The 13,470-nt window shown below is 38.2% G+C and overlaps 1 protein-coding gene across 3 annotated transcripts in view; it reads left to right on the top strand.

The window, feature by feature from the left end:
* GRB14 (growth factor receptor bound protein 14) overlaps nucleotides 1-13,470 on the top strand; it is a 61,248-nt gene that overhangs the window by 26,201 nt on the left and 21,577 nt on the right. For all 3 annotated transcript variants that reach the window (XM_050968964.1, XM_050968965.1, XM_050968966.1), the window contains exons 3-4: nucleotides 5,708-5,829; nucleotides 7,752-7,826. In XM_050968964.1, the coding sequence (XP_050824921.1) occupies nucleotides 5,708-5,829; nucleotides 7,752-7,826 (197 nt within the window). The remainder of the gene's footprint in view (nucleotides 1-5,707; nucleotides 5,830-7,751; nucleotides 7,827-13,470) is intronic.

Genomic DNA, 13,470 nt, shown 5'->3' on the forward strand with positions numbered 1-13,470 from the left:
TGAATAATAATTAATGTTAAAATTCCTGAATCTGTCATGGATACAAACATTTTAGCTAATATCCAACAGCTATCCAAATACTTGTGATTTTTTTGACCCCATGAATCACAGTAAACTGAACATGGTGCTTTTTATTTGCAAATAAAGCCACAAGTCAGCTGTTATTTATATAAACATGACATTAATTATCACAAAGTCATTGGAATATGCTCTCATCTGTGTACATATATTTGAGTAGCTACTTGCACATTCAGATGGGTATGTACCCTGAAAGGGGATGTGTTTACCAGAAATTATTTCAGAATCCGGTAGACTTCATACATTTTTAAACAGTGTTTTTTTACCTTTGTCATGGACAGCAAATACTAAAATATATTTGGTTCTCCATAGTACATTTTATAGAATTGTTACACTTTTCTCAAATGTTTAACCTACAATTCCTTTTCTAACAATTACGCTCATCACAGGCGTGTAGGATTTTTTTTTTAATATCCACTGGATGTCACTATTGTTCCTCATATACAGGTACTGTACTAGATTTATTTGAGCAGAATAAAGGGTAGCACTTGATTCTTAGGCTGTGTTTACACAGTCCCACAATTCAGACTATAGGGTGTACAAATTACAGTGCGCATTGGATTGCCTCACTGTAATTCCCCTAAGTGGATGCTGAGGGCATAAACTAAAAAGTACTTCGTTTGCAGTTAAATAGTCTTGTTTAAAGAAGGCCATGTTAATGCAGACTAGGTACCTTGTAGTTTGCAACAGCAGTGTCCATACAGTGTAGTGCACTAGTATGTGCTACAATTCATCCTTCCATAGTTCAAAGTGAAGAGCTCTGTAGACAAGCCTTTAGGCTATGTCTACAGTTGGAGAGGGGAGTGTGATTCTCAGTTCCAGTAAACATCAAGCTAACATGCTAAAAGTAGTAGTATAACTGCAGTTTTCATGGTTCTGGGCTAATGCACCTCTGTTATCCCTCTGTGATCTGTTCTGAGGCTTTCAGCTCCCCTGCATTCACCTGTCTTGAGGAGAGACGAACATCTCTGTCTCCCTCTCTCCTATCTGAGGATTTCCATGCTGCCCACTGTGAATTCTCCAGCAAAGCAGACTGCCTCAGCAGGCCTGTTTGCCTTTCTTCTTCACAGGCTATAAACAACATAATTGCCCACAGTTAAGTGACGACATAGTTCTTTCTAAAATAATCACATTTATTCTTAAAGTAAAAGAATTATGGAGAAAACATTAAAAATAATACGTTTGCAAATTATCTTACCAGAGATTACCCTGACTCAACAAGAGCTCTGGCAGGTAAACAGTCCTGCAGACACCGACAAGGGGTTTTCCAATGGTTACAAGTTCATAACTGCCTTGGCTCAGAACTAGCACACCCATGAATCTGTGTCTTTTTTTTTTTTCTCCTTTTATACAGTTTAGGTCTTTTTTCCGTAGAGGCCAGGAACTAGGTGATCAGATGGACAATGGGTTTCTCCACAAGGCGAATCTTTCAAAGGTTTGGTCTGGAGGTGTGGAATTTGCATTCCCTCCCCAGGATATTTCCCTAGGAAATCTATTTAATTTTGTTTTCCTCCAAAATATACTAACTTATCTGGCCTGTTGTTCTAAAATAGGCCTTTGACTCTCATAATGCTTCCCAGGAGACATTTGTCATATCTCCTCCCTAGAGATGTTACATACAGTCCCACAATAATACATAACTATTTGCATTTTTAATACAATGAATTCCTAAAATACTTAATTCAGTAAGGTTTGTCCAGAACATTGTAGGAAATAGCTGCATCTGTCAGAGCTGTAGAATGGTGAGCAGTGGCACAAGCTAGAACCCACTTCATCAGATGCACAGAGTGGAAAATACAGGAGCAGGTATAAACACATGAAAAGATGGGAGTTGCCTTACCAAGTGTCAGGTCAGTCTAATGAGACAATTCAGTTAACAGTAGGATACCAAGGGAGGAAAAATAACGTTTGTAGTGGTAATGAGAGTGGCCCATTTCAAAGAGTTGACAAGAATATGTGAGTAACAGTAGGGGGAAATTTAGTATAGGGGAAATTAGGTTTAGGTTTTGTAATGACCCAACCACTCCCGGTCTTTATTCAGGCCTAATGTGATGGTGTCCAGTTTGCAAATTAATTCAAGTTCTGCAGTTTCACATTAGTCTGTTCTTGAAGTTTTTTTCCTTGAAGAATTGCCACTTTGAGGTCTGTTATTGAGTGACCAGGGAGACTAAAGTGTTCTCCTACTGGTTTTTGAATGTTATAATTCCTGATGTCAGATTTGTGTCCATTTATTCTTCGGCGTAGAGACTGTCTGGTTTGGCCAATGTACATGGCAGAGGGGCATTGCTGACACATGATGGCATATATCACATTGGTAGATGTGCAGGTGAACGAGCCCCTGATGTTGTGGCTGATGTGGTTAGGTCCTAGGATGGTGTCCATTGAATAGATATGTGGACACCCTGGTGGTAGCTTCCAGAGCTGTTGTGTTTTTTTTTAAGTCAGTGAAGGTCATTTATTTCCCAAATCCTATTGTATTTAGTAGATTATGGTGAGCTGCTGCATTTTTCCTTTGGATTAGGCATGATGTAATAATAATAGCGGGTTTTCAGGACTAATGTCAAATGTTTCTTTAAAGTCCCTTTAATTAAGGTGGTTTTTACCTTGTCACCATTTCATCAAGGAAGCCAGTTTGGTGGATTTATTTATAGCATTTATTTAAGAGCAGAAACAACTATATGGTTAACTAATTTCTCATACTTCCTTCAAGTGCTAAACAATATGAAAAATACATTGGGATTATATTATAAATAAAATTAGTCAATCAAGGAGTTAACCAATTTTGGTAGTATTAACTAAAAAGATAACTGTTTAAGATGAACAATTGGTCTAATCATTGCATGAGTATTATCAGTATATGTGGCCTGCAATGAGTCCACTTTTTTTTTCCTACTTGTAGAATTTAGCTGTGTGAATGTAATATCTCACTCAGAGGAGATTTGGAGACTTCTTGACACAGTAATTAATCTAGGTTTGCAGACTTGACCGTATTTGGGCTGTGGATAGTATTTCTTGTTTTGTGAAGGTGGGTGTTGCCACAAGAAGTGAAGACCATTGATGGAAAGAGGCTGCAATTGTACTCCTACCCTTTTAATTCTTTCTGGGCCAAGATATTCCAAAGTAATTTTTAAAAGATTTTGTGTGCCCAACTTGAGATATCTTAATTAGGGTCTGATTCACAGAGGACAGGTGCTCCACATTTTCTATTTGGGGCCTCAAAATCACTTAATCCCTTTGAAAATCTTGGCCTTTGTGTAACAACAACAACAACATTTTTTTAAAGGGATAGAGGTGTACTGTTTTTCCTCTTTAAGATTGCTACTTCTGTCCAGCAGCATGCGAGCTGCCCGCATGTCGCTAAGCTTGGTGCCCACCCTGGTGGACAGAGCTGGGGGCGGTACAGCTGCACTGGAGGAGCAACCTGGACTGGGCTCTGGTTCCTATGAGTGGTGGCCTGGCAGGCCGCTGTGGTTCCTGGTAGAGCCCTGCAGCCTTGTATCCATGGATATTCACATCCTCAAGTACAAATTTTGTATCCGTGCAGAGCTCTACTTTTAGTATTCATCCTTTTAACATTGTGTCTCTGAGAACTCTCCTGAACTCCTTTTTCCTTTTGATTTTATTCCCATGGGCCATTACCAACCACTTCTTTGAGTTTTGTAAAGTCTGCTTTTTTGAAGGCCATTGTCCTTATTTTGCTGCTTTTGCTCCTTTTTCTTAGGGTCACATAATCATCATTTCATGATCACTTTCACCCAGATTACCTTCAACTTCAGATTCACAACACTGTTAGTCAGAATAACGTCTAAAATGGCAGTTTTCCCTAGTTACTTCCTCCATCTTCTGAAACAAACATTTGTCCCCAATGTATTTCAAGAATTTAATGGACATTTTGTGTTTTGCTGCATTACAATCATTCTGTTCACACAGTCCTGGAAAGTAGTGTTGTGAGCTCACAATTTTATCACAAGTCTTGAGATATGTGGTGGCTCTTAAAGCCCCAGCTCCTGGACTAAAGTGACTACGTAAGAGTTTCAGTAATTTTTTTAAAATTTAAGCTTAAAGCCCTCATGATTATGGAATAAAGCATGAGAACATGAATTGGCTGTACCTTTTTAAAGGCTGAAAAACTAGAAGGAAAAGACATAGAACTCCGTCTCTCTCTCTCTCTCTCTCTCTCTCTCTCTCTCTCTCATATGTATTTTTAGAGCTTGACTATGGTGGTTTTTTTGGTGTGCTCTTGCATTTTGGCAATACTTGGGGGTGGGGAGGAGAAATAAAATAAGGTTGTTGTATAAAATTTGTATAATTGGCAGGGGGACCAGGAACAGTACTTGAAACTATTTTAAATTGTTGATTTGTTGGAACTAATTAGATTTGAAATTGACAGTGACCCTTTAAGTACAATTCAATAAAGTTCCAGAAGAAATATTCCCCACTTACATTTAAAATAACTTGTTTCCTCATTGGTTCACGCTGTCAGCAAAATGAAAATTGCCCACAAAACTTTTTCCTGTGCACTTTTTCTTTGTAGCATGAATGTTACATAAGTTGTTTGAGGTTTTTTAAATGTGATATCCAACGTACAGAAATAAATTTAATCACAATCCTGCAAAGGGTTATGCATGGGCTTACCTTTACTCACTCTACGTTGTCTCATTGAAATCAATGATAGTGCTCCTAGAGCTTGTAGTTAAGCACATGCATAACTCTTTGCAGGATTGGGGCCTTAAATTCAAAACCATATTTCCTTTCATACAAATGTAGTTTAGTATTTTTTTACATTGCAGGAAACTGTCAAAAATGAGATAAAAACAGCTTGCAGAGGAAATGCATTAGTATTCTGAAAATCTTTAGAAAACTCTGGAACAGACATAGGCGGATTGATTGGTTATTTATTATCCATTTACATAAGTCCTTTGCCATTTTATTTAGATTTTTCTAAATCCCCAATTACTGTAAAGTTAATTAGCAATCAGAACTGGTTTTCAAAAGGTTCAAATTCCCCACATGGCTTTGCAGATCTAAATGTCTGGCATCCAACCTAGCTAATGAGCTCACCTCTATACAAATGGGATCACTTCTAATATCTTTGCCAGCTCTTGAGTAATTCAGGATGAACTCTTCCAATGTGAAAAAATGCTTTATGAATGAATGTTGGGTGTTTTTGTAATTAACCATTCCCCTTAATTAATTTTGGCTCCAAGTCTCTAATTTCTCAAAGAAGGAAGTTATACAACTGAGAAGTCTAGCTGCCAAAATCACCATCTCTCTATTCCAAGCTTTGTAAAAAGTTACAGTATGTAATAAGTTGGCTTTGGAAGAGGCAATACCTCATTTTGCATTTATGTGAGATTTTAAAACCTTATTGGTGTTTGAGGAAGAGGAGGAGGAAATTCACTTGCTCACCTACTGCAGACATTCATGTTTCATGAGCAGAGTTGGTGTATAAAAAAGCACTGTATAGAATACTGACCTTGGTGACAAAATGTAAAACAGACTTGATGAATTGAAGGTGTTCATGTTGGGTTGAACATAACTCTTCATTTGTGTCTGAGCCTAAGTTCTTATGGGTTTACCACGATGGTGGGCTTGGGTGCAAGGCTAAGTATTTTTCTTTGTTTTACAGAAAGAATTCTAGAAGACCACGAATTGGTAATTGAAATTCAGTCACACTGGGGAATCGAAGAAGAAAATAGACTGTATTTTAGAAAAAACTATGCCAAATATGAGTTTTTTAAACACCCAGTGGTAAGTCTGTCGTCTTAAAAGCACTGTTTGGGCAGCTGCTACTGCTGCCCTGACATCTGAAGCCATGTGGCATAGTGATGAGGGGAAATGCCAGAAATGCAGGAGAACCTAGAGTGAGCCTTAAAATGAAATCTTCCTGTGACCTGTTAAAAGGAAAGGAAGAATCACTATAGGTATGTTTATGCCAGAGCTGGAAGGTGTAAATTCCAACTTGTGGAGACATGCCTGCAGTGTGCTAAAAATAGCAGTGCAGTCGCCATAGCGTGAGCTCTGGGAAGGGCTAGCTGCCAGAGTACGAATCTATGGTCTCCAACAAGGTCGTACTTATGGCAGCTCCCCTGCTACGCCCCATCACCCTGTTCCCTACTGTGACTACACTCTAGTTTACCACATTAGCTTGATCAGAGCTAATGTGGGTATGTCTCCTCAAGCTGGAATTTACACCTTCCAGCTGTGGTGCAGACATACCTTTAGGGACCTAAGAATTTGGGTTCTGTTCCTTGCTCTGTGTGTATTATCTTGAGCAAATCACTTAATCACTCTCTCCCTCAGTTCCCTATTTCTGAATGAGGATAACTACATCTCAGAGATGTTGCTAAATTAATTAATAGTGGGGGGTCAGATATTATAGTGGTCCATGGAAATGACTTTATATAATTATACCCAATACATTGCATGACCATGGTCAACCAGCCTTGGTGGGCAATATAGGCTAACCAATCAGGGCCCAATTAGGTAACCAATCAGGGCCCAACAAGAAAGGTATGATCCCAAGAGGAGGTGGAATTTAGAACACTGTATCAAAAACACTTAACTCTTAATTAATCCTAAAAATAATACACAGGATCATTTGGAATGAAAGTCTCTGGTGATCCAGCTACTTCACATACTTTGAAGGATTTAATTTGGGAGTTGTCCAGCTATTATAAAAGACTATAATTTTAGATCTGGGGCCAAATCCTCAACAGATGTAAACGTGCATAGCTACAGTTCAGTCAGTGGAGCTATGCTGACTTACACTGGCTCTGGCCTATAATATCTTTTTATTTTTTATTTTTGCAAGTTTCCACCATTTGATCCATATTAATATCATATAGAATAAAGAGAGCATTCACAGTAAATCAGAGAGGATTTTTTCTGCATTAGTAAAAGATAGCATAAAATATATTGACCAACATTTTGTTTCAATATGATTTAAGTAAATGTTTTTGACAGTGTATTCCACTTATTTCCTCATTCCACTGGGATACCATATCAAATTCAACAAAATGCCCCTTTTAAAATGCATTTTCCCTCTTCCTAGATAGTAATATATTGACGCCTAGGGCCAGCCTATGCAGCTGGAAGGAGAGAGTGAATGATTACCTGTCAATCTAAAGTTACATCTACACTGGAAAAAAACAAACAAAAACAACAAACCAGAACCTGGCAGCAAGTATGAGCCTGAGTCAACAGATTTGGCTCATGGGACTTGTGCGGGTTTCAAACCCTGGACTCCAGCCTAAGTAGGAACATCTATACTGCTGCTTTAGCCCCATAGTGTGAGCTGAGTCAGTTGACCCAGGCTCTGAGATCCACTGACACAGGTTTTTTGTAGTATAGACATACCCTAAGTATGGGCCTTTCTGCAGTCTGACTTGACTCAGCAGATCCTTGTCCCTGCATTGAAATCTTAAAAACAAACAAATAAAAAAAATTTGAAGTTTGCTCTCACAAACTCAGCAGGTGAATCTAAAAGATACCACAATTTGAGGCTATTTTAATGCCCTCCCCCCTTCCTAAATTGTTTGAGAGTGGGGAAATCTCATTGTCTTTTTGCTCTGTGCAATTGGGTGGTAGATATGTTTATATGTCTAAGAGAAATATGAAGGTTTTTGTATTCACATTTACAGAAGTTTTAATAATACGTTCTATTGTAACAGAATTATTTTCCAGAGCATATGGTGTCGTTGTCAAGCGAGACTAGTGGAGTGATAGGCCACACACAGATATTACAGGTATGCAGTATTTGCATTAAGATAAACCAGTTCACAGCAGAATACCTCAATTTCAGGTGTCTAGTTTGTGTGTACAGAGTATTTTGTCACTGACAGAATTATAGTGACCTATTGGACTAGAGAGACGTGTTGTCATGAAACATAAAGGTAATATTCCCCCACTGATATAACTGCACCTGGAATGATTCAGTTTTGGGGAATTCATTGCCATAAAGATATTGACCAGTTGGAGGGAGTTCAGAAAAGAACAAAATGCAGCAAAAAATGGTTAGGATCAGTTGGGTGGAGTAACTTACAAGAACTGATTGAAAGATTGAAGTAGTGTAGCCTGGCTAAAAGGATGGGAATTCAACAGTCTTCAACTGTTTAAAAGTGGTATATGCAAAAGAAAACAAGGAGTTTGTTAATACATTACAAGTGTTACAACCTTTAAAAATCAGGCCATTTTTCTTTTGCTACCTAAATATGGGTTTCAGAGTCTAACTTTAGGCACCTATGTTTCAAAATGTTGGCCTCTGTGCTAATAGAATTTAGCATCTCTTTATCTCAAACGTGATCTGGTAGTTTGAAAGAAATATTTGACTTATTTTTGTAAACTAAATGATATCTACTAAATACCTGTGTGCAGAGTAAGTTTAAGGCCTGTGTACCATTAAGTCACTTGAGTCCTCAAAAATAGTGTTTAGACAGTGAATAGTTTGTATGCTGGCCTTCTGCATAGGGGTCAGTTCTACCCCAAATAGGAGATTACAGGTTAACTTGTAAATCAGTCAAAACTGGATAAACCTGTATTTCATGTTACTATTTTTTTTTACATTGTTTTGTCTGATTATTTATGTTTGGTTCAATAGGAGTTGCTAGACATTAAGTACAGAACGCCTTTGTGAATTACAAAGCCATCATGCACATTTCAGCAAAAGCCATTCAGTAGATCATTTACACTATGCCACTCTTTCCTTGGAAACTTTCATTAAGACAAGTTAATGGGCTTGCATTATTATCTGTGACATGCTTGGTCAAGTATCAAGAGAGATGTTAGTTTTAACAACCCAGTTTTGAAATTCTCTTACAGTTTTCTGTGAGTTGAGCTATGTGCAAGTAAAATATTCTCCAGCTATGTGTTAAACATTTTTCTTGCCTTTTGTTATAAGGCAAGAGTATGAGAAGGCAAGAATTCTGGCTCCTTCCTTTTAACTCAAAGAGCTAAAATATCTAAAAATGTACTGATTTGTTTTCCTTAGTTATTCTCTAATAGTCATAGAAATGTAGGGGTGAAGGGAACCTCAAGAGGTCATCTAATCCTGCCCCCTGCACAGAGGCAGGACCAAGTATACCTAGACTATCTCTGACAGGTGTTTTTCCAGCCTGTTCTTAAAAACCTCCAGTGACAGGAGTTCCAGAGCCTCCCTTGGAGGCATATTCTGGTGCTTAGCTATCAGATGTGCATTGATTTGTAAAAATTGTTTCTGGTAGTGTTTCCCAAAGAGTGAGAGGTTTAATCCTTGCCCCCAACAAGACTTAAGCCTAAAGAAGAAGGTGAAGGGAGTGCGATGCGTAGATGGTATGTGGCTGTGTCATAGTCTACTTTAGGGAGGTACAGTATTTGTGCATATGTTTCTTGGGCATTGAGTGTGGAATCAGTGAGCATAGCTCACGTTCTGGGTTTTCATGAACGTGATCAAATTTAAACATAAAAAATTAATGGAGCAAATGGATTTTAAACCTGAGGCCTTCACAATAATATTAATAGAATATTCTGATATTTCATTTTTATCTGTTTCTTTGAGAAATTATAGATCTCATAGTATGAATGGATTCATTTATAGTTCACCTATTTCTGGTAATTAAATGTGAAGCTGATGTCTTCAAATGTAATTTAAAATCAGATTTTTTTTCACTTGTAAAACCTATTCAGTAGCTTGCACCATAGTTTACTATGGAAACCCCCCCCCCCACCTTTTCAATAACAATATATGGATAAAATCTCATGTTGTTAGTTCTTACAAATACTCCCATTGAGTTAATCATGTGAATAGGATTAGACCCCATTTGAGCTAATTTGGATAATGAGTGAAATCCTAATCCCATTGAAGTAAATGGTAGTTTTGCTATTGACTTTGATAGGAGCTAAGAGTTCATCTTTTACTTATATGAATAACACTTCTCTGTTCTTGTACTATTCAGAACTTTTGGCTGCAGTGTTTTTTGGGACCAGGATTAATTTTTTTCACTCTGAAGAATATTGTTAATTATTTTTGTACTTTGAGAGTAACAATTTCACAATTGTTAGTCTGTAAAATTATCCTGATGATTATGCTTTTCAACTTTTTCTTTAAGGGTAGCTCTAGTCTCCCCAAGTCCAATTCAATAGATGCAATTGATATTCAGGTTCTGTAGGTGTACTTTGAGTTCAGAGTGCAAATCTTCTATTGACTAATTTAGCTGCTTCTTTCTTATTGCCTTTTCAGCAGAATGCAAATACATTAGAAAACACGTGTAGACAGCATATGTACAAGTCATTTTTCACAAGCAATGAAACAAAGTATTTTTATCTAAATGTAGAATATATGTTAAAGAACAGGGCACATTTCCTTTCTAGACAATTTAAAATAATTTTGTGTGAAATACCTACACAAAAATGATGATAAAAGAGCATGAAGGCTGCAAAGCACTCAATTCCGGCATGTCTTAACTTTTGAGTACTTGACTTTGCAACCTTAATGTTCTCTTTAATGTAGTTTTGTGTGTGTAATTTCTGAGGTTCTAAAAAACTGAAAAACAGAACATTAATCCTATGGGAATAGCCACATGGGACATCAGCAGGGTTTGAGCCTTTAGATCCACTTTACAGACCTTCGCTAGTAGAGCTAATGAAGTTACTGATACCAACAGTAAGCTGTCATCCTTTGTGGGCCAGCCACTAGAGCTGGATGAAACATACACTTTGCCAGAGGGTTTCACAGATATTTGCTGACAATAGAGAAATGTTGAGACTCGGGAATCTTGAGGAATCTCCCCTCAAACTTTGACCCCTTTTGCCCTGTCCTTTTTCCTCCCCCTTATCACCCCCAGCTCCTTGTCTCATTCCTATTTCTCACTCCTCTGTGCTCTTCACTCCAGGCCCCATCTCCTGCTCTGGGCTCCTCAGCAGAGTCTTAGTCTCCTTTATCTCCCATCTTGGCTTTCATTCCCAGTCTCCCTCCTAGGCTCTTTGCCCCAGTCTGTCCCCACTACCTCTTGCTTCTCATTTGATCTCAGTCTCCTCCGCCTGGCTCCTACATCCAGTCTCCTTGCACATCCAGGCCCAAACTTCCACAGACCTCCCACTCCCAGTCTCTTCTCAACCCACCTCACTTCCTTGTCCCAGTCTACTTTCTTCACTGCACTCCCCACTGCCTTCTGTCCCCTCTGCATTCCAGACAGGCTGCCATACTGCCTGGGCACTAGCAGGGGGAGCATTGAGTGTCAGTCTCCTTGGTCTCAGTTCTGATGCTTGGTGCTGCAGCATGCAGGAGTGGCAATTACAGGGAAAATCCTGCTTACCCCCCTGTAGCTTGGGGCTGGAGCATGCCCCATTCAGACAGAATCCGGAAAGTTCACTTGTCAAGTCTCTACTGAGCATGTGTGAGCTGTTTCCCCCCACCCCCTCTCCAAGGTTTATAAACGGAGGTAGCTGGGAGTTATTTTGCAAAACATTTGTTTTCAGAAAATGCTACTTTGTCGGAACCTAAACTTTTTGTGGAAAAGTTTCTAAGGGGATAGAGAGAGAGATGATTTATCTAAAAGCCTAGTGGATAGGACACTCACCTGGAATGTAGGAGACCCAGGTTCAAGTCCCTGCTTTGAATCAGCCAGAACAGCAACTTTCACATCCCATGTCACTGTTCACCAGAATGTTAGCTTTTTGGGGTGTCTTTCTGGTTTTTCATAAACATTTTTGATAGGGCTTGGTTTTACCTCAATGCAGAATGGGAAAACTTCTTTCCACCCAACTCCTGTTTATAACCTGGCCAAATCTGGGCTGGGTTTCCATGGCAACAGCAAAGATGACTTCCTGCCAAATTTCACTTCCCTGCTCCAAAGAATGAAGGTATTATAACTTTGCAACAAACATGGTGAAATGGTTTTAAGATGGGAAAACCAATATATTTTTCCATAACCTTTTACGGTGAAATTGATGAACTACTTTTGCAGAAATGTTCCAAAAATATTCCCCCAGAGGCAGATGCCCAGCATGGAAAATTTCAGCATGGATAGGTAAAGTTTGGCAAAGTTTGAAGCAACTGAAAACTGGGCTTTATAATGGGGGTCATTAGGCAATGTCACCTGTTTACTGTGCTACCAGCTCTGCCTAAGCCCAAAATGTTGGTTTTTCAGTTAGTAATTTTCAAAGATATTTCCAAAATATACCCACAACTTATATGTTAACTGTGTACATATAACCCTCCATTTATGCCTGCATTATCACCAATTTGCTTGCAAGAGGGCGTGCTCACTAATTTATTGGAACATTTTTGGAGGCAATTCTTAAATATTGACCAATAGTAACACACATGGAGCAATAAGGAAGCTTTCAACACCAAATTTGATTTTATGGGACTGAGTTAAACTCTGAGCAATTAAGTAGAAACTTAAAAGCAGTCTGGGTACAAACTGGATACAAAATAGGGTACAATTCAAATCTGAAAGTTTAAAAAAAGAAGCTGGCTTCCTCTGAAATGAGTCTTCATCCCATTCTGTGAGAGTCAGAGTCTCTGCTCAAGAAGCAAGATGGTGCATCTAACTTCAAGGGCACTGTTAACACCTCTAGCACTTCAGATGTTTCATTGTAAGTTTGAGGGATATATATGAATAAGTTCATATAATGGGAAACATAACTTTAGGCCTAGATGTTCTCATGCAAGAACATCCACCTCTTGTAACTTCCTTGGTTTTTATGTTCATCTCAGACATTTGAGTTTGCATGAATTCATCTGCTGAATTCATCTCTCTTTAAAAAGGCTTTATGATGTCCAAACTAAGCTATAAATGTCTGATACTGTTGTATACTAGAATCTGTAATATACAATGACATTTTACACCAGTGATATTTACAGTTCATTTGCTATAAATCATATCATATATATCTCAACCCTACAGAGTAAAATAAATTGAATATTACTGCATTTTATATAACCAACATATGCTTTTTTTTTTTAAAGAGGAATCCTCTAATTTTCTGTACTTTTTATCCAATGTTACTTGGCTCCCTAATAAAGCTTTTATTTGTCATTGATAATTTCTTCCACCTTTAATAAACTTTGGTCTTAACTTGGTTGGATTTTCATCAGAATATGTTTATCCATCCTACTATCTTTTACAGCTCCATAAACTGAAGAGCAGGTTATTCTCCTCATTGTCTAGGATTTTCAGTATTCTTTCATTGTGGCAGTAATGATTTTGTCAGATGCTGTTAGTCGTGATGTGTCTTGCCATACAGTCTGTTGCTATCTGGGAAGAAAAAAAACAGATGATTTAGTCTTGCCTCATTACAAGTAATGTTGGTGTGAACTACTTTAAATTGATAACACTAGTGTGGGTGCAACATTGACTGCTAAAGCAGAGCTTTGTGTTGCTTTCAGTAACATTGGCCTGTTCAAGGAAT

Source organism: Gopherus flavomarginatus, chromosome 10 (genome assembly GCF_025201925.1).
Source record: "Gopherus flavomarginatus isolate rGopFla2 chromosome 10, rGopFla2.mat.asm, whole genome shotgun sequence".
Lineage (NCBI taxonomy): Eukaryota > Metazoa > Chordata > Testudines > Testudinidae > Gopherus > Gopherus flavomarginatus.